Source organism: Motacilla alba, chromosome 3 (genome assembly GCF_015832195.1).
Source record: "Motacilla alba alba isolate MOTALB_02 chromosome 3, Motacilla_alba_V1.0_pri, whole genome shotgun sequence".
Classification (NCBI taxonomy): domain Eukaryota; kingdom Metazoa; phylum Chordata; class Aves; order Passeriformes; family Motacillidae; genus Motacilla; species Motacilla alba.
The window spans coordinates 86193914-86220805 of record NC_052018.1 but is presented as its reverse complement, the minus strand read 5'-3'; the positions used below and the strand labels follow the sequence as shown (position 1 = coordinate 86220805).

At 38.9% G+C, this 26892-nt stretch overlaps 1 protein-coding gene across 1 annotated transcript in view; it reads right to left on the bottom strand.

Annotated features, from left to right (window-relative positions):
* PPP1CB (protein phosphatase 1 catalytic subunit beta) overlaps nt 1-26892 on the bottom strand; it is a 29607-nt gene extending 2715 nt beyond the window's left edge. The window contains exons 1-7 of the mRNA XM_038132553.1: nt 26599-26892; nt 14027-14158; nt 10481-10711; nt 10032-10136; nt 5180-5251; nt 1929-2080; nt 256-390 (exon numbers count right to left, since the gene is read on the bottom strand). Of these exons, the coding sequence (XP_037988481.1) occupies nt 256-390; nt 1929-2080; nt 5180-5251; nt 10032-10136; nt 10481-10711; nt 14027-14158; nt 26599-26650 (879 nt within the window). The 5' untranslated portion in view covers nt 26651-26892. The remainder of the gene's footprint in view (nt 1-255; nt 391-1928; nt 2081-5179; nt 5252-10031; nt 10137-10480; nt 10712-14026; nt 14159-26598) is intronic.

Sequence of the window (26892 nt, the reverse complement as noted above, 5' to 3'; positions counted from 1 at the left end):
CTTTAAATTTTGAAATAGGCATTTAAATAGAATGAACAACTTAATATGCAATAGTTCAGAAAACATCAAATTCCAGTTTTCTGGGTAACAATTGGTTTGCAGTTCCAGTTGTTCACAAATGCCAGCCTCCTGCGCAGTCCTCTCTGCAGCCCAAGAATATTGCTTTACACGAACCATCAGCACATCAACCAACACACTAACATGGTCCATACAGCCCTACACCTACAGTCATCTTAATGCACAAATACACCATACCTGGAAGGAACACATCAGAGTTTCATCCACACTCATCATGCCTCCTGCATTGTCAAACTCTCCACAGTAATTTGGAGCTGAGAACAGGGTGACCAACTGCCGTTTAGCAAAGAACTCGTATCCATCTTCAACCACCTGTCAACACCAGAGAAATCAATATGGCTTACATAGGAAATTTTGAAGAAAAAAAAAAGTATCTTGAGGCAAACTGGACTTTATATTAGAAAGATAAAAGAACTCATCAAAAAGCTGGTTTATGTCTGGACTTTCAGAGAGGACAAGTTCACTCATTTTATCTTACCTGGCACTGAATGCCAGGCCAGACAGCACACCCCATGTCTGACACTTCAAATGTTAAGCACACATCAGCTTGACTGTTTAATATTTTCATAGGTGAAGTCCAATTATACACTGCCAGTGTAAGGATTCCCAGCATTTCATGCTTTATACACAGAATGTGGATGTTTGACCTAATTAGTTTGGAGCACACAAGGTCTGGATACCACCTTCCCTGCAATTTGCAACAATTAAGTTTTGCCTAAATTGATACTGACAACACACCTCAAGTGTAGGTGATTTTAGAGCATCAAAATTATAAAAAGAGTGATTCTGCCAGATCTTGCCTAAGAGCATAATACACCTTTACAATCGTGCATGTAGTATGATGCATCAGCTAAGGATGTTCCCTCTTTTCCAAAATAAAAGCTTCATGTTACAATGTAGTACAACAAGTACATCCAACTGCTTACTTTGCTGCAATCATCATGATCTTCTATAAGATATCCTCCTTTTATAAAGAACTGAATCAACTATATGACTACAGAAAATTGGCAGTAATCTTGATCTGCAGTTAAGAAATCCAGTCAGCATGTGGAATCAATACTAAATCTTCACTAATATTTTAGCAGTAAAATTACAAAGAAAAAAATGTTGTGTTCTAAGAGTGTACCCAAGCCTAACAGTGACACAGAATAAAGAGCCTATTTTTGTTTCACAGCAAGAGGGAGCTTCTAAAATAGACTAAATTATGAAACTGAAATGGTATACAGGAAACTGAAACCTGATGTCCACCTAACTAGCACTCTTGCTTGAAGTAACCTAATAAAAAAGTGTGCTAAGGATTGACAATGCTAAAACTACCTGACTGAAATGTGAGAAAATAAAAACAATCTATGTCAAAATACTCTGGGACAGCTGAACCAAAATACTGGCAACAGTGAAAGTTTTTATGCACAGACTTTTCTGTAGAGATAATCAAAATGCATTTAATATTTCCACAAAGCAAAGCAGAAGTAGTTCAAGCTAGAACTACCAGGGAATTGTCTACTGCTGAATGTGAAGAACTCAAATTTCAGTGTAAATCTCAAATTCAAGTCACTCTGCCCCTTTAAATCTGAAGACTTAATCTGTGATGTTCACATACATCAGTCTAACATTTAACGGACAGTACAAAAGGAAGACATCAATGGAGAAATCCAGTGTTAGTATTCTACTCTACTGATATTAGACACACAGTTCAACATGAGCCAACAGAAGGACACAGCCTGTATAGGCCCTTTCTAATCAAGATTTTTTCTCTAGAAATAACACAGCGCAAATTCAGTTAGTTAAAATATACACTACTGATAAGGAGCAGGAGAGGTTTTAAGAAGTAACAGCAGCAAAATTCATACCTGATGAGCTCGACAGATCAAATCTAGATCATGACGATTCAGAAATTTACTGACCACATCAGCACCGAAAGTGAAAGAGACCCCACGATCATTTTCACCCCAACCTTGTACATCTTTATCTGGGTCAGACCACAGCAGGTCACAGAGCAAACCTTCAAAAGATAATAAAAGTGAAAACGCCAGTCTTAGGAGGTATTTTTTAATGCAAACCGGTTCTATTGTAACTACCAGAGCAACTCTCCTAAAGAAAATAAGCCTTAACAACAAATGCAACAATATTTAAACTGCAACTCAGACAAAGAGTACAGTCTGTAAATCGAGATTGTTTACCCCTTCACCACTGAAAATGTCTTGAGATGAAAAAAGTCAGATTCAAACAGTTCTGTGAAATAATCTTTTATTGTAATATTCAGTGTGTTTAAGTGAGCATTAAAGGAGTTTAAAAATATTAAAGTGCATGTGTATTAAAAGGCAACCATCAATTTCACAGCTCACCAAGAAACATTAGTTTAAAAGCTGCACTAAATTTAAAAGTCCTATGCAAGGCCAGTCATAAAGGCAGTAAGTAATCTCGTACCCTAAATTTCTGACTACGAACAACTTGGATTCTTACCTTTCGTACCATTCATAAAGAAGCTTAGATGACCAAATCAAAATGTAACACAACAAAACACTGATACATCATCTCACATAGCACTGTCAATTTGCTAGGACCCCTGTTGACTGTTTCAAAAAGCCTCATGACAGCCAGTCTGGGAGCTAAGCTAGAATAATAAGCCTCTCTGGCATTTCAGCTCTGGTCAAGATCTCTTTTTTTCTGCAACAAAAGGCCAGCCAACTCTGGAATTAACACCAGGTATTAAAAAAGATTTCTCTAGATCAACTGCAATGCCTTTACACACATAGAACTTTCCATAAATATGAGCATGAGATAGAACCAGGCCAGTCCAACTGCAACACAAACCCCCAAATGTTTGAAAGGCATTTCACAGCTTTCCATGAAATTGTACTTTCTTTACCTGTGATGACCCATAGGCATATAAATACTCAACAGCATTGTCTCACAATGTGAAAGAGAAGGCAGAAGGCTCCTTCATCTGGCATTCAGAAGTTTGATTGACATTTACATTTGGTTACTTGCTAAATAAAATATTGAAGATGTTATTTCTTAAACAACAGATCCTTCAAGCAAACCAATATTTGTAACCTATTGTGCAACTACACCATTTTATATTTACATATATTTATCAAATGGTCTTTGGTGCCAGACACAACTCCCCTCTAACAACAGGCTAAAATTTGATTTGTTTTTAGAACAGAAAGAACAGAACATGTACAAATGGATTTTAGATAATATTTCCATCTAGAGATAAACTGTAGAATGCTGACAGCGCATGACAAAAACTTAACTTTACTGAAATTTAGTTCCATATTGGGTAACTTTGTTTTTCAAAACAATAATTGCCCTGCAATCCCTAACAGCTTCTTGCCATGAGTTTCCAGCAAGTGATAAAAGCTGCTTGTCTCGGCTGTTTAGCAAGTGCTTCCTCTTCCATTCTTTCCCCAAAATCAAATAAACTTTAGGGTCATACAGAACAATAGGCAAATCTGTCCTAAAATGTCTTTAAATTGCAGTTGAAGTTGCAAAGCTTTTTTTCATCAGGCTACAAGAAGCCATCATAATGAGCTAATCCTAGCACAGCCACGTGATCATCTACCAAAACTTTTCTATCAACACAAATATTCCCCAAGTGACACCCTCCACAAAGGGATAGCTTTGAAGGGCTTAAAACTTTAATGGAAGTGAGACTACTTCAGTTTATTTTTAATTTTCTGCAAGACTTATTTCCATTATGTAAAACCGGTTTCCTTAAATAGGTCCAACAGATGAAGACCTTTGTCACTGTACCACAGCACACACGCCTCTGATGGGACATTTCATTTTGGCTCTGACAGTACACACACAGCTATTGCTTCTGAAAGCAAAATTAACAGTACACGAAACAAAAACCTTTTACAAAAAATCTCCATACTTATTTTTAGGAGGTACTAAGAAGAGCGATGATTTCAGTGGAGTGTCCATGGAAACAAGAACTACGTTCTCTAAGGGCATTCCTGAAGTGGGGGTGCCTCAAGCATTATTATTCGCCTGCTGAATAAAACCATCTTTTCTGGGAATGCTGATATATGCAAAGATTGACTCGTTTGTGCTGACATTTATTTGGTTATGCATTGAGTGAGTAAGTAGCATAAAAGGACAAACAGTGTAGTAATTTATACTACAGAAGCAATCACTCACCAGTCTATAACGCATCTTAGTGTTAGGAGTGCATATGCTTGCACAGAAGTGGTTTTGTTTAAAGGACAGTAGGTATATTAACATTAGTCCCTGAATTACTCCCATGCATCAACATTAAGAAACATTACAGGAAACAGAATTCTTCTACTTCAAAATCTAACTGTAACTTAGGTTCAAAAAAAGGTTCAGATCTTGTATCTCCTCTGCAAGTTAATTTCAGACTACTGTTGAAATCAACACTTCAAAAACTATCCCATTGTACTGCTCAACAGTCTTTTCAATCCACTAGTAAGAAAATCTGTAATAAATGAGACATTGAGCAAGACTGATTACACCATTCAAAAGAGCATTGTACGGAAAGCACTAGTAATTTGCATCCAACATTTATAAACAGAACAATAACCAAGTAGAAGAAAATTTCACAACTAGTACATTGATAGATGCAACTGAAATCCCAACTGCAGTGAAGTAAGAGCTGTATTTTTCAAATTTAATGAGGAAGGAGACAAATAGAGAGAATCCCAAATACTTAAATACCCAGGAAATTTAACTTTGTTGTACTGTTTAACTTTGAACAGTTATGTTCTTTGATAGACTAAAAAGGTTTGTGTGTGCCTAACCAAGGCAAAGGAAACTACCTCTTCAGATTCCTTTATCTTACATTATATTTCTAAGATGTTTCAAGAGAAACTTTTGAATAATAGACCCAAAAACATGTATAGAAAAACATACCCTACTCTGCTATGACAAACAAGAACAACAACACACACAACAACCTTTAACACTTCAGATAACAGCCATCATGAGGAACAGGACTCACATCCTGTACAGGCACCAAGGAATACAGTACTGTGAACAGAGGTTGCGCTAAGTCACTACATCACTTGCACAGAAATTGATTAAACCTGTTTCATCATTAAGACTTATTTACAGTAAATTCCATCTCACTCACCTGTGTCAGGAACATCTGTAGGTCTCATAATTCTCCGGATCTGCTCCATTGACTGGAGATCTGGAGACAGTCCTGTAAAAGTACAAGAAAACAAGTGACTCATATACGCATTTTACCTGCGGAAAGGGTTCCAGAGAACACAAGATTTGAGGTTCAAAGGCACACAGCATCCATTGTTTCCACTGCAACATAAACAAAAGGCAGTTTGCTATAAGACAATTAAGTTGCTGAATAGAGGACAGAGAATAATGCAAGTGAAATTAGCAAGGGGTTCACATCACCATCCTTTTAGCCATGGAGGTTGTCATCTACTGTAGCTCAGCTGCTTAAGTCAATTATAAAATCGCAGTACTTTGATTACTCAAAAATCCCCAAAACACTTAGTACAGACACAGCTATGTTTCAATAGTTTAGCCATTAACATGCAACTACAATTAAAGCATGGAATTCCAAAGCCACCCTTTGAGGAATTTACACACCCTCTACTTGGGGCATACAGGAAAGAGAGCCTGTGAGATGCTACAGCATTTTAACATGTCCTTAAATAAGGGTCCTAAGTGTTCTAAATTACTTAGGCCAAGGTATCTAATTAAGAAAGCTGAAAATTTGAAAATAGAACATGAAGACCTAATTTGTGATGAAACACATTTCATGTTAACAAACCATATCAATTTGACTCAGTCCAGAACTTGGACAGGACAGAAGAAAGCTGTCATTGGAAAGGTCATTTCACCATGTAAAATAATTTCAGCTAACATCAGAGTTTGCACAGTGGCAATGTATATGTTACAAGAACAATGATATTTGACAGGAACCAAAGCATTTGATACAGACTTGAGGAACTTTTCTTCAAGTATGAAGATTTTAGATTATTTCTCTTGAAGCATTCTTATGGTAAAAGCCTTCTATCATCATCAGCTTGATAAAGCTGTTTTCATGCTCTTGCCTTGAGGTTGCAAAGGATGGCAGAAATCCAACAGTAAACTACCTAAAGGGAGTATTAATCAAGTCTATAAACACAACAATACAGGAATAATAATAATAATTCTAGTAGAAAATCACCTTTCAGACTTTGATGAATCTACCACTTCCCCAGATCTGATCAATTTGCACGCACATTACATTAGCACACAGCACCACACCCAGAGATTGCAATGGGCAGTCTCAGTGAAGTAAACACGACCAGTCTGACTTTCTATGAAGTTACAGTTTTCAGCATTTCAGGTTGCACCCAAAATAAATCTTTAATCCCTGGAAGTGTTCAAGGTCAGGCTGGATGGGACTGAGCATCCTGGTCTAGTGGAAGGTTCCTTGCCCACAGCAGGGTCCTTGGGAACTAGGTGACTTTAAATGTTCCTTCCAACTCAAAGCACTCTATGGATTCTTTAAAAGGAAATGTTACTACAAATCATGTCTCAACTGTGTGGCTGTCCATTTTTGTGCTATTGTGCATTACTGGAAAACAGCAAAACCCTACGGAATTGCCTGCAGGTTCACAGACTTCTTTGTAACCATTTCTTTCCCAAAGTATTTTCCTAACTCCCCTAGCACACTAAGAAATGGCAAATGTCTCAAATTCATACCTATAGAGAAAAGTCCTACATGATCAGCGCTGAATGGAGAATATAAGAATGCTAAAGCTCACTGTAAAGCTGCTGCCAGTAAAGTCATTGCTGAAACCTACAGCGTACTAAAAGTACACAATTAAGTTGTCTTGTCCCAACAGCTAAGCACAGAAAGAATACCTTCAAGTATACTCAGTATACTATATTGTTGAAGCATAGGACCACCTCTTCCCTAAGGGAAAACAAAGAATTCTCATTACTCCTGGCAGACTCATCAAATTTGATTTGAACCATTCTTTGACTGTGTGGAATTGGTAAAGTAAGTGTGGTCGGTACTAATTTCTATAGGGTAATCTTTGAATACCATTTAAATTAAGTAGAGATAAACATCAACAGCCGGTTCATTGTCACTAATGTCACAAGAAAAACAGAATTCCAGAGCCTAAAAATACTACATAAATGCAGTATTTTACTGTACAAACATAACTCCCATCTCAGAGCTTCAATCAAGTGTGGTAAGACCGATGTATTCCATCAATATGTCACTACAATATGGACTTCATTTACAGAAACTTGAAACTAATCATGTAAGCTCTCTAAAGATTAGAGCTAGAGAGTGGTGTCATAGATAAGAGGACCAATGCTGTACAGAATACAATACAGAGAGAAAGGGAGAAGTCAGGAATGGTTATGGAATAAGCTTTAATGAAGTGAGATAAAGAGCAAAGTCAGAAATTAGTTGAGAGGACAACCTTAAAAAAAGGACAAATTATGACATGTGTGAGGAATGTGGGAAGAGAGGGAGCTGATGGAAAAGATACAATGAATGATCCTTTCACTAGCATGAACATTAAAAAACAGGGTAGAAGAGAGGTTTGAGTTAGATTGCAAGATGGGTAACTCAAAACAGATATCCAGCAAAGTTTAGGTAAAAGACATGACTCAATATATTAAGCTATTGTAGATGGCCTACTGGGGTTGAAGTTAGGTGCCTTTTGTTTTACTATGTTATGCGGTTTTGCAAAGTTTTATTATATCCCAGAGGACAATAATTTTAAAATAAACTATGCAAAAATGCGCAATATAGTAAAAAAGGCACCTACCTTATATCTATATGCTAGCTTCAACCTCCAGCAGAGTTGAATGGTTTGTGTTGCTGCCTCAGTGTCTATTAGAGTAGTAACATCATGAAAAGGCGTTGACAGTCCATTACTTCATTGGCTCTGGAATGCAGTTTGGATAGGACTGGAGAAAAGTGGAAAAAGGGCAAAACTTATTTCTGTGCTGAACGTCCACTTCCATTTATTAGGAGCACACAGCACATTAGTAATCTTTTTACTTTGTTTCACAGCCGCAGATCAGTTCAGAGTGGCAATAAATTCAGTTACAGACTAAGCCTGAACAATTTAAGGGGCAAGTGGCAATGAATAACGAAGTAAATACGGCTTTTCATAAAAAGATTCTTAAAGCATACTATGCACAAATAACCTCTTGTTTAGTCAAGTAGGAAAACTTAACTCGCACATGCCACCCCCCCCCCCCCCCCATTTATAATGAAATCTTTTTTTCTTGAGAAGATTTTTAAAACTTTTTAAAAATCTTTTTTCTTGAAGAATAGCTCTCGAGGCTTCTTTCTCATGGTTCAGGTCTCCAATGCATACACACAAAGCTACCAGTTTTGTCATAGCATTCTGCTCTACCTGCTAAGCTGCCTTGATTATCTTCTGCCTAAACTTAATTGTTGGCCTGAAACACTCCACTATTTTGTTACTATTCATGCTCTGTTTTCAAAAAAAACCAAAATTCTAAAATATATGTTGATAGTAAAACAGTAATTCTTTCATAGCTGTTTTGGAGACAAATATATTACATGGGTTTTTAGCCACTGATATTTGGCTACCTAGGTGCAGAATGACTCCATCTCACATTCTTAAAACTATGAGATCTAGCCTGTAAGATAGACACCAGTTCTTAAAAAGAAGAAAACACCACCACATAGCTTGAGAATAAGATTAAAAGATGAGCTGTAAACAGGTATTCTGACATGCCAGTGCTACCCAGAGACTGGCAAACTCAAGTGTAGCCTTAATGTTGTTACAGGGACTTAATATCTCAGAGCATGTTATGTGTAAGACCCTGTTAGCTTATTCTAGCAGGCATTGAAGGCAGAAGCTTTCAATGATGCAAGAAGCTTTCAACAAGATGCAAGAATACTCTAGACCATTTTTAAAGCACATTCCATCAGGCATAGCTCTTGAATTGATAGCTGTAATTTAAAAATGCAGGATGGCAGCCATCAATAGAACTTCATGAAGTCTTGAAGAGTATTCTCAGGAACTCTGGCTACACGCTGCTTTTCTAATTCCAAACAGAGGTGTTCAAACTAGATGTTTTTGCATTGCTTTCATTTCTACTAATTTCCATCTCACTAGCAACACAGGTGTGACACGTACCAAATCATTTCTAGATCACTCTGAGAAAGGCATTAAATTGCTTATTAATGGAGGCAGTTGCAAACACAGCTGCAAAAGGCAGGATGGCTCTTTCTACAAGTAACTAAAATTCTTGTCAACTGTTTGACTGCAAGCTTCTGAAAACCTGTTAAGCATCATTGCCTGTAAATTCATGGCAAGGCCTGTTCTACAAAGAAGAGAACCCAAGTACGTTCATGCATTCAGACAAGTCACAGCCCTTGGTTAGATCAACACCAAACACTTTTTTCAGTACACCAACAGGGCAGCACTGGGACAGGTACCCACAGAATGTAGACTGTCTAGAAGCAAAGGCTTTATAGAGTCCATGCAACCATGTCTAATCTGTTCCAGGGTTAACAAATGTCTCGCTTCAAGCTGCAGGCTTGACTGTGTGACCTTAGCAGTCCCACCCACCAAAGTGTTGCAAAACAGTTCAAGAGGCCGAGAGTATAGAGCCAAGGTTACTATGAAAGCCACTCTTCACTGCTAGGGATGCCACCGTTTGCAAAGGCTGCACTGATATATAGTAACAGCAACATGCAATGTTGCAAAGCACGCAATAATTCTAGCATTAAGTAACCTTCAGAGAGGGATACACTGATGGGAATACTTCCCCCTCAGGCACAAGAGGGCCGTGTGTATCAGGTAAGAATGAGGGTCTACTGACAAGTGCACAGAAAAGCGTGACCTTTACAGACAACACAAGGTTAAATATCTCCAGCTAAATATCAGGTACACACAGCCACACCATTTGGTAGAGCGTTAACCCAAAACCAGTTTAGATACAGCCTTTAAAAGCAGCCATCAGCTTACCTCCATGACAACAGAAGATCTTCTCATCCACAATGGCTGCAATAGGCAGACAGTTAAAACAGTCTGTGAAGGTCTTCCACAGCTTAATGTTAAATCTCCGCTTGCCTACAAAAACAGTGTGTGACATTAGGAAGAGAAAGCTGGTTTTTAAAGACAACCTGTAATACATATCAGAGCCTAAGCAAAAATGTTAGCAAACTGTCTCCATAGGGTTTTATTTCTGCAAGCACACTAATGTCTCAATCTCTTATAACAGCATTTCAAGGACAGCAGAAGAAAAAAATAGCAGCACTCCAGAGTGAGTTTAACCTTGGCTTGGAGCTTAGAAAGTTTCAAAGCAAGTTCACAGAATACCGAAACCCTTGCATTACAAGAGTCACTACTACAAGTGTTTCCAAAACAAAGTATTAGTCTGTTGTAGTCTTCCAAAAGTAATAGATTTTGCTTACATTCATCATAAAATCCATAGATTCGATTGATGCTAGCACACTCATGATTTCCTCTTAGGAGAAAGAAGTTTTCCGGGTACTTGATTTTATATGCCAGTAATAGGCAAATTGTTTCCAGAGACTGTTTGCCTCTGTCTACATAATCTCCAAGGAAAAGATAATTAGCTTCTGGTGGGAATCCTCCATATTCAAATAATCGAAGCAAATCTGTATACTGACCATGGATATCACCTGAAAAAAAAAAAAGAGTTTACCAAGGATTAGTGCAACAACATAAAGACTTACACAAGTCAAGAACTTAAGCCAGCTAATTAATTTCTATTCGGTGATATTAAAAAAGGCATTAATATTACTTTCCAAAAGTGGCAGTATGCATTACAAAGGTAAGAACCATGCTAATATTAAAGCTGAAGTACTCACAGGATATAAATAACTCACCATATCTGCACAACTGCTATGTCAGGTATGAAGCCAGTCTGAAATGCAAAAGCTACAAAAATCTTCACAATAAAGCATAAGCTTTCTAACCAAGCTTTAATTCACTTAAATTAAAACAAGGCCAGAAAGAAAACCTCTAATTGAACAGGTATATGATCAGCAAGCAAATGTACCTCAAAAAAGTCACATTACCTACTGCAAAAACAGATCAGTGAAGAATTCAGACTGGAGAGAAACTGAACACTGTGCTGACAGAGTACACTTACTTCAAAGGTCAATTTCCATAATATTGCCGTACTAAGAATCCCATCCCCCAGCATTTAGACTAACTCCTTCTTTGATGCATGTAACAAGCAAGACAGAGACTCCATCCCTTACAAGATACTCAACCCTTCAGCTTGCTGTTAGGAAAAATACCTGTCATGTTACTCTTCACACTGCCAGCTTTAAAACCAGGCTTTCCACGGAACAGCTCTGTGTGGCATTGACACCACCACAGTGCACCACATCGGAGCAGCTCAAGCTAAACTATCTCTGAGCTGTCCACATGGGTGAAGAGGCCAAAGCTGCTCTACTGTAACTTCCAGCATACATGCAATGTATTCCAGCTGACTGGAAAACTTATTATCAGAGCGACTGGATGCGAAACAGATACGCCTAAATCCTTCAGTACAAGCTGTATGTTATTTAGATTCAGTACCTCCTGGTCCTGTACACTAAGCGTTACATAAATGTATTTTCACTATTGCTGCTTGTTCAGTGACAAAATCCTGACTTTGCTCAGCGGTTATTCTCCAGTAGAGCACGAGCTACCACGGCCTCAAAAGAGAAAAAAGAACAACTCACATAACTTTTTTCATCTTAAAAAAGATAAAAGGTTCCAAATCCTGTATGCTCTCTGGTTCAACTCTTAAAGCATACAGTGGTATGAAGAGTACATGCTATATTATATTCCTTTAAACTTTCCATGAAAAATGCAATACTTCCTCCTTTAGGCAGCATTCTCCCATAACTGTTTCTCACTCGGAGAGAAGAATCACTTCTCCAATTTTCTTCTAATAGAGGTGATAAGTATCTACTACCCAATTTCAGTTACAATCTGAAGCTCCACTGGCTAAAATCTCTTTCACACTTGTTGCAACAAGAATGATTTGTATTCTAATTGATATTTAGAAGTCTCCAGGTCACAACCTGAAAAAGCAGAGGACTCCTCAATAAATTGTTTCTATGCTGAGTCTAGTGCTCCAGCACCATGTTAGCAAATCCCCAGACTTCAGCACTAACAGAATGAACTACCAAGTAAACACACTACAGAAAATATTATTATGTTGTCTATAACTACACACATGCACCAGAGGGACAAATGCACTTAATGGGTAAAAACATTTTGCAGAAACAATTTTATAAAGGTACCAAGGCATTTACCATTCCATTCAGGGCACTTAGCACTTCATTTAAAATACAGCTTCATGTGAGCACAAGTCGAAGTCTACCAGATATAAGACTTACATTAAAAACCACATCTATTTTAAAATGGACATTTACATAAGAGCATCTTTCATCTTACATTAAAACACAGCCATTTGAGATGTAGAGCTTATTTTGAACTGACTTGATTGTAAGACAAGACAATCCTATTATGGTTCCTCAGGCATAGCCTGAACACACAAAAGTAGTAGTTCAAAGCATTACCAGCTGCATATTTTGCTTTTGGTGAAAGCAATCATCTTTCTTTCACTTTTATCTAAATGCAGCCTTGACAATTGCTCCAATATTAAATTTAGACGCACCCAACACTTCCTGGTACTTTCACTGTGTTTGGAATCTGATTTAAGATAACAAATGCCTTATTTAGCTGGGCATTAGCTACACCTATTACTGCACACCTAACAGTCCATTCAACTGCCTGGATCCAAACAGATGAGGAGGACCTTCCTTTGAAGTAGGCCAATTATTCTTTGCAGACCTTGACTTACATATAATCTACCTGAGTTTCCATGTTTTCCTCATCTAGGAATACAATAAGACTACACGACAGTGAAAAGTCTAAAGAAACCACAATGTGATAAAGTTGCATTTTACCTTCAACTTTATGTCATTAGGCAAGCTGGGCTGGTTTTTCCTCCCCACCCCACCAAGCAATTAGTCATTTAAAAATGACTTTGCCATTAGTGGTTGGTTTGTGGGTTTGGCTGTTTTATTTTGGGGTTAGGGTTTTTTTTTAATTGGTAATATCCTCTCAATGTAAGAAACATTGCAGACATTGCATCTGCCAGGAAGAAGTTAATCTATGTTTGAGGATGTAAGTAGTAATGAATACAAAGATTGCTTCCCCTTTAATATTATGACACTTCAACTAATCTAATTCAAGGACTTTCATGCTTTCAAAGGCATTGTCTATTGTTAATAAGCAAGTTGAAGGATTATTACAATCGGGTATTTATAAAACTTTTACAGCAATTTTTACAAGCTTGTTGTTACAGTGTACTTTGGAACAAGTCTAGCATCTTATAAATGCTTACTGAGGTAAACATGCACATGTTGTATTTGTGCTTCACAGTAATACTGATGTTTGCTAAAACATGCTGTAAAGCTCAAGGAATTTGTTACATGGTAACTAAGCCTAATTTAAGTCTACATTCAGTTTCACTTTCTCAACTGAAAGACTAACAATGCCTTCAATTTTTCAAGTGTTTCATTTCACGAGGTCTTTGTTTTCTTATGCTTTGAAGTGAGCAACCACAACATGCAACATGTGAGCCTTTTAAAAGCAGCTAACTGCTTTCTAAAACAGTGATCAGAAGAGCACCAGTTCTGTGCAGGCAAGGAACAGGTTGCAAAATTTGCACTAGATGAGGGCACAAGCAAGCCTTATTGCCAAGGAAACTTGCTCCAAAATAGCGTGAGGAGCATCGGCTATGTACCAAGTGCTAGCTGCTTTTTCTTCGCTTAATCCAATCAAAACTGAAAACTACACTCAACATTTTGAAGACCTCCCTCTATTCCCAACTCAACCTCATTTGCCTGACTCAGTAATCTTCCAATCCCCCTAGCACAGAACTAGAATAAAACACTTACATAAAACATGTATATTTCAAGCTTACGTACCACAAATTTTCAGGGGTGCCTCTAGTTCCAGAAGAATAGGCTGGCTAAGAAATATTTCCCGTGATTTTATGCACAAGCCCCGAACTTCTGCTTCAGTCATCTGAACAATCTTCCCAGGACGACATCCTCGTACTGAAATGAGATATTTAACAGTTGAAGGTAACTACCACACAGATATATAGCAATAGCTAAATGCAGATGATCTGTATTTAACACCTATATTTGACAAAAAAACCAGCATCATATTCTACATATGTACCAAATACCTTGGAATGAAGCTGTTCAATGAATTGATCAGCTTCAAAAATTAATCTCTGATACTGTGGTAATCTGTGCTTAAAGATTTGTATGCACTCCTGTTGAATCAGGTCTCAGAAGAGTACAAACAATTTAAGCTGTGCTTTTGTCCATTTCTGAATAAAGAGAAATTTTAAGAAGTGTTTAATTTAACAATTCGTTTATGCTAGAGTATTCATAAAAGACAAGAAAAATCTTGAGAACAGAAAACCTGAAAACACTTCCACATTAGCATATGGTAAACTTCTTTAGGACTGTTAACAGCACTAGTTAAATACAAAGAAAAAAAAATCATAGACATTATTATGTTTAAACAAACTGAAACTGCCATATTAGGAACATCCCACTAAAAACTATGGAAGTTTGATGAAACTTTCATATATAATGGCTCTTAAATTACTGAAACCTTCACAGCCAAGAACATTCTAATTAGAAATGAAATTGAATTCACAAAACCTGTAAGTCAGGCACTCAGACGTATATTTAGCATAAAATCAAAAGCATTTGCACGTCACTGCACTCCAACCAATATGCTCTGGCAAGTTTATCTGCAGCTGCTTCTTTCTACAAGTATCTGTATGATTCCTGTCAGAGGCTGTAGTGCGCCTAATGAGGCAGCAAAATAGAACAATTGTGTTGTCACTTCGGCTGATCCAGTTCAGTCTTGCATCTCAGCACAAACCAAACTTCAGAGTTCAAACGAATAAGCCAGAATCTATCAGTGTCTACAACAGGCGAACATCCTGTCTCGCCATCTGTTTTAAATGAAAGCAACATTCAGCACTAAATGATGGTAGTACCTACAAGGGAAGGTAATATGCAACTTTTGCAGCTCAAATCCAAATGCTTTCAAATTCATGTATAGTAAGACTTTGTAAAAAACTTAGATGCAACTTCACTTAGTCTAATAAATTTGTGAACAGAAGAGCAAAAATCAGTTCTTCACATGTAGCAAATTCTTAGGTCACCGGCCTTCCCTCTTCAAAACAGAAGAGTAAGCTTGTAAATTTTTTTAAAAATTAATGTAACCTCCCTTTTCCTTTTATTTCTGCTTAGTTCCTAGAAAATCGACTATATAGAGGAGGTCAGTCTGATTACATGTAGCATTATCTACATTGTGCAATGGGGAAGAAAGGATATGAGGGAAAACAGTTTGTCCTAGGTCACCTAGTACTACAGTCCAAAGTGTTAAACTGAAAATGCTCTGCTCTGGTTATCACGGCATACTTATCCCAGTGTAACTGCACAGCTGACCACGCCAACACTGTGCTATAAATATTTATTTTTAATAAATACCAAACACTTGGTAAATGGAGGTTAGGGAGCAGTAACAGGAACACATGAAAAGGCAGAACTGAAGAGCAGTTTTCAAAAGCAGGGAAGAGATGCAAAATTAGATCCTGGGACAGCTAGTTTGAGTGCCAAAAGAGCAGGAGGAATAGTATATCTGAAGTTGAAAATATATTGTAAATACTTAGCTCATTAGAACCTCACAAGAAAAAGGCTGTGTCATACAGGACTTTTTTCAGTGACGCTCAGTGAATCACTTCCAGGTAATATTTATGACATGGTAAGTCACATTCCTCTTGCTAATTAAGATTTCAACTACACTTGAGAAAGCAAACAGCATTTCAGCAACACTTTGTTTTATTATTCCTCATGCATTAAGATGTTCACTTACATATTAGAAGAATACAAAGGCAGACATCAGAAACAATCAATGTGACTTGCAAACAGTATATGCCTACAGGCTTCCATTTTATCACATTTCAAAAAAAATGAGCCGTGTTCTTACAGACACATCTTCAGCCCCATTATTAGCAAAAAAACCCACAACCAACCAACCAACCAAACTCGGGCTTGACAGCTTTGCACAGGACTTGACTATCCACTTTGCGAGGTACCAAGATGTTCCAACAATCTTAATTTCAAATGCTTGTGTTCCAATAGTTTATAAAGATCCCCTCCAGAGACCTGGGACTCCTTCTGATAGGCACCATAAACTGCCATTACACACAAGCAGAGTCTTCATATTACAATGGCTATTATTTTAATTAAACAATCGCTCTATTTCAGACCCATAGCAGGCAACAAAGTCACACCAATGCACCATGCAGCACAACCAGCTTTCAGGTCATGTCTTCCCACTACAGACAGTGCATTCTTTTAACCATAAGCAATGACATTCTCTTCTGTATTTAACTCTCATGATGTTTTGCAGTACCAGAACGATGCAATTTCATACAGATCAAAACCAAGAAGTAGAATCACACACCTGTCTCCACTCTAGTTTTGGAACTCAAACCCAGGAAAGCCCATTATATACAACATTAACATTACCAGAAGCACGAGACCAAGCACTGAGACCAAAACTGAGATAACAGTTCAAGTAAGGTGCCCATAACACTTTCAATAACTTCAACCCAATCTGCTTTTCTTACAACACCAGCCTTTAGCTCCCTTTGAAAGTCACACAGAGGTTTAAACTTGGAACATTTGCTTTATAGAATTGATGCTCTGAGTGGTGCTGGATTTTTTCATGAGAAGCAAGACACAGAACACACAGACCCTGACTTCATAATTAACTGCCAGTCAGTGCCTCGATGGTGTTTACTTCTAACAGTAGAGCCCTAAATGCTGCAAGTCCTTAACAGACAAACCAACTAAGCAACTTATCACCTCACTTCATATTTCCCAGGTTAGAAGACACTTCTACAACTCTGACAGGTCTATCACTCTCAGAAGAGGAGACAGCATGCATGTGATGATCAGTCACTTCCGTCCTTTGGGAAGGGTGCAGATCTGAGCCATTGCACCTTTGCAAAAGCACCTTCCACCCACACAGTCTGCTGCTCCGGAGTAAACACGTAGGTTCAGTTACATTTGAAGTAATACAAAACCTGGAGATCCATGAGGAATAACCATCAATACTAGTTAAGATAAAAGTAGTTTTCTCCCACAGTTCCTGGATTAGCAGCAAGGGTACTACATATTGAGAAATGAGAGGCTCCTGTGACCGTGAAAGGCTCAGCGCTTCACTGGATTCACAAAGACACTGGAAGGTTTGCCAAGCAGTCATCCGGAACAGATGTGCCACAGCTGTGCTACAAGTATACAAGTACGACTAAGCACTTCTTTCAACAGCTCACATTACAACTAGAATTTTGTTCAAGTTCCCTTGACTCAGCTGAGCTTTGTATAGATTGTAAACAACACTGCATTTAGTTTTTTCAAAATCTCCAAGAACAGATTGAAGGGGAGGTTCTAAGAACCAGTAAGAGATGTTTTTCAGACTCATTTACGAATTACTATAGCTAACCACTCAAGTCATAGCTTCACACACTGCAAAATCTCTAGCTCAAACAGCCTTTAACAGCATTGGGAAAACCATCATTTTTAAGAGCTGTCAGTTACCCAGGGCAGAAATATACTAACATTAAAGGTAAATGAATTCTCTTTAATCTAAAATGCTGTAAACAAGCTTTGATTTACATAAATTAGCCTTTCAATAGGGACAGTAGGGACAGCTCTTGCTGTAGTAATACACAAACTCACGTGCATAGCACTCTGAGAGAACAAGCCATTCCTCCAGTGAGCTTGAAGCAGAGTGACACAGCATGGGGTAAAAAGGAATAAAAGCAAATATGTGCATTGAACACTGAGACTTATTTTAGCACAGCAGATCCTACAGTTACCTAAAAGCTACTCTAATTAATATTAGAATAATCTCTGCACCTACACAATCATTGGTAAGCAACCTTAATAAGTTCAGCAACAGTAATTAGCAATCCAAGACATGAGCTGCACAGTGGCAGGTAAGAAAAACTTCAGCGAAAAAAATAAACTTATGCCAGAGGGTAGTAGATTATGTAAGGCAATACTGGCAAGGAAAAGGAAAGTGGGCCAAGAATTGGCTGTTCCAAATTCCACTTGCATCGCTTTTTTCCATAGCCTTTCATGAAATGGAAAAAACGTATTTAACCTGTTCTGTCACACTGCTTCTGGTGTGCCTCTCTCTAAGCAACTGAGTGCTCATTTTGTGCCATCACTAACAGTTTCTTCAATGACTAAGTCAGCTATGGCATGCACAGCTACCCTAAGCATTTACCTGGTGCTGCTGTCCAAGATCAGTGTGTCCAGTTTATTGGATGTAACACTCACAGTTTTATCATAACATCAGAAGACAGATTTCTCCCTACTATCATAAAAAACTGGGTCAGCATTATTGCTAATAAGCACTCTCCTTCCATTCACTCGGCTTTTTTCGCAGACATGCACTTATGTGGCCGCACAGTAAACTGCAGTGAACTGATATTTTTTTCCTAGAACAAAGATACAACAAATCACGAACGTAATCCTAACAGTTCCCCAAGGTGAAGAATATATCCTCTGTGAACTTGAGACAAGGCTAGTGAAAGAGTAAGGAGCTGGTTCTGCTTCTTTCCACAGTAGCTCCAGCCAAGCTTATGTTTGAAATGATGGCTTTAGAAGTCAATTTTGCCAGAGCAGATCTAAAAAAAACACCCCAAACTACAACACAAGATTGCAACCATGCAATTTTACAAACTGCACACAAGCAATTCCTTTGAGTTTACACTCCCCCCACATTCTGTAGGATGTTAAATTATTGGTGATTAACAACTCCAACATTTAACTATTTTTGTTTTTGTACTTAAAAGTACTTTGGAGTATTTGGCAAATGTTGAACAGCCTGTCAATAGTAGGAGCAGAACAGATTTTAAAGCGTAAGGTGGAATTACCTATGACTTGGGGAAAAAAAAACAAGCAGTCCTCACACTAATTTTGGAAATATGTTCTGAAGTTATCATGTCTCAGTATTTTTTAAATCCAAATTACATACTTTCATGAGTTTAAGTCAACAATCTCATACTGGATTTTAAAAGTAACTCTCAATTTTAAAAGCAAAACTTCTACTCCCTCAAAATATCCTGTTATTTAACTTGTTCAGCTGCTATCCAGAAGCAGTCACTCCCTACCTTAGAGCAAAACAGAGAATTAAGCCAGCAACACAAGTTTTAAATTTTCAGAACTGCTGTGACAGAACTAAGCTTAGAATAGCTCTCATTCACGAGTTACACTGGTGGACAACAATAATCCAAATGAGCCCTTTAGAACTTTGTTCAATTCAGCAAGAACAGATCGCTGAACATACAGCTCTTCTGCAGCACACCCAGCAACCCTGCACCTTTCCTAGGGTGCATCACCCAAATTTCTCACTAAAAATAGAATAATCAGTCTTCCTGGGAGCTTTTTTTTCCTGAAAAACTGTGCTTTTACATCCAAGTAACCTTAAAGTCTTTCTAAAATTGCCTTCACTAGATGACCTTGGTATTAAGTATTTTGCTGAAGAACAGTGATTGCTTGTGAACTCATTTTAGCAGGCTTATTTAATGTCAAGCACAAGTTCACTGAAGAGTAAGAGACTGCCCAATCCTTTAATTGGAAAAAACCCCAACAATGAAGTAGCGTTGGTCTACCCAAACTTGAGTTTACATTCCTTAAATACACACTATCCAGCAAAATTAATACTCATGGAGAAGAGGCTTTGAAAAGACTTAGAAATGGAACTATGCAAAATTGCTTCAGGTGATGCTGCAGTAAGCCCATGAAAACATGCAACCTTTACCCATTCCTTAGCCTTTCATGGACCACCTTACACAGAAGTTCCATAAACTAACTGATCTCTCAGTCATTCTGTATCATGGTTCCAAAAATTGCTGAATTCAATGCTGAAGGACAAGACCACGTGTTCTGCATTTACTGTTTGCTTAAGTACACTTGAACCTGAGAATCAAGCAACCAACAAAATCGAAGGTAGAAGCCTCTCACAATGCTGTATTACACAGTGATAGTAATTCCCGACCTTGGAAAATCTACTTGGAAAGCTAACCTAGCATAAAAATTTCATGAAACAAAGAATTTCAGCTTATTTCTCAAAGAATGACTTCCTTTTCCACTAAAGCAGTGCTATATAAAATTCCTAAAACTCAAGGAAGGTGGAGGTAAACAGAACCTATGAACTCCTGGGAAGTACCAAGCAAAGAAGTTACTGAAGCTATCATACAAGAAGCTGGGCGTAATTTCTGCACATCAATGTCACTGGTACTTAACCAATACAATTACATGTGATATATACACAAAAAGCTTTATCTTAAACTTGGTACAAAACTACCGAAAAACAAACACAAAATACCCCCTCAAAACCCAGAAAAGATGGTACTGCGAAACTAAAATGTCCTACTCAATGTACTAAGCAAATCACACCACAGAAGGTTCATTTCAATGTTTCAAATTATAAACCAGACACCCAACACCTTTAGAGGCACCTCAGGCTGTAGGTAAGAGTGGATTCCCCTAAAAAGCCCCTTCACTGAGTACTGCAGCTGACCTTAGCGAGCAGCAGCCAAATATAGCATGCTGCCTTCACCACAGTCCAGGGTTCAGCAGTGCAGTTTCTTCCTTTCTAAAAAAAAAAGTTACATTCCTACCTTTGGGGGTAACTAATGAGCATTTAAGAGAAATTTTAACACTTTACAGCTGCAGTTATCTTAAATAAGAACAGTGTTTCTCTCTTTTTATACTATGATTTAGCTAAGCAGTGAGAAAGACACAGAATGACTCAAGTAAAACCTGTGCTGCAGAGTATCTAAAAGAAACAGTTACTGAATCATGGAGCCTTCAAGTGGCCAAGCAGCCAGCCAGAATAAAGAACCCCAGCACACAGCCTGATGCTGGGTCTTGGCCTTCAGTGCAGTGTTTCAAGCCAACCATTCCATTCGTCATGCACTTATAAAGCTGAAGATGAAGTGGCTGATATCTGCACTGCTGTACAATCCCAGAAACAAACTTCATTCTTCTCTCCCTCCTCTCTGGTTAATACAATACCTACCCTGCTAGAAACATACCAAAACTGCCTATTTTCTTCCTCTTTTTAAAGACTATTTTTTTTCAAAAGTCCTTTGCAAGCAAGTCCTTTTACAGTTATTCTTGTTTGGTTTTCTAGTGGCAAATTATCCAGTGATTTCACACCAAGCCAGGTAATACCTCCTGTTTATTCAGGATTCATCTCCATGGTTTGTTTGTATTGTTTTGCAATAGATCATTAAGGTCTATTTTATTTCTCTACAGCTGCCTCTCTTTTTCAGCATCAGTTAGTAACAGAGCCTAGAACTGCAAGCAGTACTCCTACCATATCATAACATCACACCATCAGGCTGGCTGGATATATTAGTTAGTTAATCCAGTAACAAAATAAGAAATGTTATTGACCATAGCACATTTGACCAGTATGCTCTATACCATTTAAAACTAATAAGGAAAAATCTCAATTATTTAATAAAATTTAAAATCCAACTTTCATTTAAAAAGTTGAGTCATATTCAAATTTCTATGTTTATCACAACCTATAAGACCACCAAAATCACAAGAAAATGAATCTTGCAGCTTTCTTAGAAGACATCACATGACATTGTAAGAACACCATGCAATCAGCTTTACTAAGGCAATCATAAAAATCATCTTTTTAGCCTGAACATTGAAGCAATAACCATTCCCTACACCTACTGGTAGTACAACAAGTCTCTTCTTGGATAAGTATTTCACAGCTTCTTTGGTGCATTGGTACTACCAGAACTAGTAGCCCTCAGCCACACCAAAACTAAATTTGTTTAGAAAAGATCCACATTAAGTTCAGTCAGATTAATTCAAATTGTTAATTTTAATTAGGAAAGCTAGATGTCTTGCCTAGACTAGGTGAATTTGTTTATCTGGCAATAGAAATGAAGCCCCTTTACAAAAAGCCATCTTGTACCTAAGGTTACTCTGTCTGTCTTAGTAAACACCTATAAATTTAAAAGAGCAGAGATTCATTCCAGCTGGGATGCCTTATATCCAGAATTAAGGATACAGCACAGAAACAGGAAGCCCAACACCCTGACAGAAATATGGAAATCTTACTTAACACCATTCACAGCACTCTTTACAAGTCAAGATTCCACCTATCCCAGTATGTTTGCTTTGAAATAGGGGTAACCTTCTCCACACACCACACATCTACGCTAAATTAAAATTAGCTTGGAATGTGGCTTAAACGTAGACCTGGTGCACCCAATTTACCTCAGCATTGTTGCAAATTTCAGGGCATTTCCCAGACAGGGATACACAGTATTCCTAGACCAGGCAAAACAAAAGTAGCAATTTCAACTGCAAAGCCCCAGAGAAAAAAACCTACATTGACAAAAAAACTCTGTTCACATTGGAGAGGAGGATTCAAGACCATTGAATCACAGCCTTACAATACTTAAAGAGGGCTTATAAGAAAGATGGGGACAGACTTTTTAGTATTTGACTTTAATATTTTAATAAAGATTGCTTGTTGCAATCAGACAAGGAAAACAGATTTATACTAAATAAATCTAAAAAAAAAAAGAGAAGTAGGTTAAGTCTAGATATAGGGATGAAATTCTTTTACAGTGACAGTGATGAAACATGGAACAGGTTGCCCAGAGAGGTGGTGGATGCTTCATTCCTGGAAATATTCAAGATCACACTGGACAGGGCTCTGAGCAACCTGATCCAGTTGAAGCTGTCCTTCCACTGGAGAGGGGTTGTACCAGGTGACCTTTACAAGCTCCTTCCAGCCCAAACCATGGTATTATTCTGTATTCCACATCTGATGTGCTCATGGCAGTATCATGTGTGCATATTCCTGGGCTGTCCACAGCTAGAAGAGACTGGGGAAAAAAAAAAAAATCTATCCACCAGATGGCATAGCCGGGATAGTAGGAAGGAAAAAAATAATAACATGTAGTAAGTACGCACACTGAAGCAAAAATAAGACCACCATCTTCATGTACTGTAACACAGCTAAGCCTGATCTGTGATTCTGCATACCAGCACAGGAAGGAAACACTTTCAATGCATTTGGCTTATTCACTTTCATGCTCACATATCACTCTAAGAGTCTTTTAGCAAAGCTATGGAATTCTGTATTTAAATGACCTGCAAATCTTCGCAGATTCACTCACGACAGACAGTAAAACTCAAAGTGTCTCCAAGATAGTGAGGCACACATGTCAGAGCACCAGCATCTCCCTCATTCTCCTAGTAAAGCAACAGGAATGATAACTGAGATCTGGCAGATGGTAGACGGAGATAAAAGAAAAGAAAACACTGCTATGTTCAGACTTCATGTACTAACTTGAGTTTTTACCTTCCTACCATTTCCGAACAGTAGTTATTGATAAGGTATCACTGGCTGATGGCCAAGTACTAGATGCACTGCAAGAGAAAGTCAATTCAAAATGAGATCTTCCCATTCCTAAATTCACCACTTAACCAGTGAATACAGGAGAAGAACTTGGTATATGCAAAAGGACGTGGAAATTAAAAGCTGATGTCATAGGAGACTATTAACATTCATTACTCACCTAGTTCAGGTGAGTAATGAAAACTCTCGCTAAATTCAACTCAAGAGTCAATTGATTGGCTTTCAGCACTCAAAAGATCGACAAAGTAACTTAGTACACATTCAAGATAAGGATGTGGGCACACTCCTTGAGGACTGGGAAGATGTTCTTGAATTCTCCCAATCAGCCCAGCTACAGGCCACTTCATATTGCTATCTCAAAAAGAAGCCAAAATCACAATTAAACACAAAGAAAGTAAGACAATCTAAGTAGGTAATTCCAACCAAAAGGCAAGTTAATGTGTCATATAACCCAGAAGGATAAACACAGTGAGAGTACCCTAATTAAAGTAGGAGCAAGAACTCCTGACAGTTAATATCACAGCCTAGAAACAGGTGTCACCACCCAGCAACACAGTGACAGCAGTGACGTTTCCTCCTGCTGTGGCTTTTGATATGCATTTGCTACCCTTGAAAAAATTAAGTGTAGTACCACTGAGGGACAATTGTAGACTGTTATTCAAACTTAAAGCCATACATTTCACTTAAAGCAACCGAAAGGACTAAATATATACTGCATGACAACATTTAACTAAAATGTCTTTTTATTATTTCACAGTGCTTACACTTACACCACAAAAGCCATGTTAAATTATCCTTCTAAGTCAAAGTTGAAGTGTGAGTAATGGAGCTAAACAACTTGCTTTGAACAATTTAACTGGAGATAAGAGTCAACAGAAATTTTTCTGCGCAACCAGCGTGGGGAGGGATTCGCACTCACTTTACCAGAACAGGTCAGCTAAGCAACAGCATGAGCTCCAGAATGTGAGCTGCCAATTGAACAAAAAACCAGCCAAACAAAAAACACCAACCTTCATTGTGGAGCACTGCTGTTTGAACAACAGGTTAAAATGCTATATGCTAGCAGTGCAACAAATAAAAGATGTTAAAAAGAAAGCAAAAATAACTGACACACAATGCATTCCTTTAATTTCTGTCATTTTTTTCAAACAAAACCTGTAAGAATTACCTATTATGTTTCAGATACAAGATGTTGTACAAGGCACTCCTCTAATGTTAAGCAGAGGACAAGCAGAAAGAAAGCACCCCATTCCCCTTAAAAATCCCCATAATCTCTGCTCAGAGTTAAAAACGGACTCAGAAACAGAAAAGAAAAATTACAAGCAAGGCTTGGTTCAGAAGTTGTACATACATATATCCCTAAAGGTTAAAGTACTATGGAAGACAAGAAGCACAGAGTAGGCTACTGAAACACAAGGTAAGACTCATAAACCAAAAAGCTATGAAGTTGTAACACAAGTATTTATGGGGTATGTAAACTGTATGGAAGACATATTTTAAAAGTCTTCAGAAAAAAGAAAAAAAAAAAAAAAGCAAAGTAATACTTAAGAGGGAACAGAACAATCCAACAAGTTGCACACCAAAACACTGCAGAATCCCCTCCTCTGAAAGCACTCTATATTTAAATTACTACACTATTGTGGAACAACTGTCTTTCAAATATATTATTTAAAGTGTCTCAAAAACCCCAGAACCATAAATATACGTGTATCGTAATGTCCCCCTCAAAGAAATCTGCCCTAAAATGTCAACATTTACTAGGTTATTATTTAGTTTGTCTTAAAAACCTACCTATTAATCACTGTTTCAACATCCAGAAAAAGGGAGTTTTATCTGCATTAACGATCTAAGAGAAACTTCAACTGATACTTGTTTCTTCATACTATACTACACACCTTAAATCATAAGCACAACTGTTCAAAGACTTTATGTATTTTTAAATACAGCTTTTCCTGTTCTTCGTTTTCACATCGAAAAAGATGAGATAGCAGCTACTAAGAAGCCCTGAAAGCCCTAAAACCCCTGCTTTGCAGTAACTGGACTAAGCAAAACTCTGCCTTACAGAACTTGTTTCACTTCCCAAACTATACATGCTCCATAAATTCCTTTCTATAAGCCTTCTGCAACATGATCCAACTATCTAAGGATACAGCAACCAAATAAATGAACGGCGCATACCCATGCAAGTACTCTCATCTCATCCCTGGCATACCAGGTATTTGTTGAATGTGGAATGAACGATTAATGGAAGAAGAGGCCCAAGAAGACTAAACATTCACGGCATAACTAAAATAAAAAGAAAACGCTAGCAATAATTCCTCTGCTTCTCCAAAAGCAGGGTTTTTAAGTGAGCTTACTTTAAAGGGCAGAATCACTATTTAACACACAGAAAACCCTTCACAGCCTTTATCGGCCGCCCCTGAGAGCCACTTCTGGAGACTGCCCCGTGGGCAGGCTGAGGAATGTCAGCGCACTAAATCCCTCTGCTCCCACCGACACTCACGTACACACAGCCCCACACCTAACGCAGCTCGCAGACGTAATTTTACACACGGAGGACTGCGACTACAACCCGACCGGAGGGACGGGGGCGGAGGGGGGGAGAAAAGGCCGCTCAGCTAGCAAGGAAAAGAGCTCGGCTAGCGACGGGCCCCCAGCTCGCCCCTCAGCCAGGCAGCTGCAGCGGAGTGAAGAAGGGAAGATGGAAAACGACGCTTTTTTTTTTTTTTTCTTCCTATTAAATAGGAAGGCAGCCAGACAGGGCGGGCACCCCCCGCGCACACCAGCCCCTCCTCCCTCCGCGGGGCTGCAGGGCCGGGGCTCGGGGCACCGGCGGGACGCGGCGATCCCGCTCCCGGCCGCCACCCCGGGCCGGCGGCGCAGGGAAGGCGCTGCCCCCGCTCGCCCCGCACCGCGCCGGCAGCCCCGGCTCCTCCCGCGGGGAGCGGCGGCCGTGCCCTCCGGCTCCCCGCGGCGCCCCGCTCACCTTCCAGCAGCCGGGTGATGAGGCTGTCCACGTTCAGCTCCCCGTCCGCCATTTTGTGGCCACCAGACTCGGTCCCGGGCGGGGAGAGGGCGGGGTGGAGGGCGCTCCACGGAGGAGGAGGAGCAGGGAGCGGCGGCCGCAGCGACAGTGGCTCCCCCCACCCCCCTCCGGCGGTCCCCGGCGACCGCCCGGCTTCTCCCGCTCCCTCGCAGCTAAATGGGAGAACGCGGCCGCCGCTCCTCCCCGCGCCTCCTCCCCTCCTCAGGAGCCGCCAGGGCGCATGTGCCGCCTCGC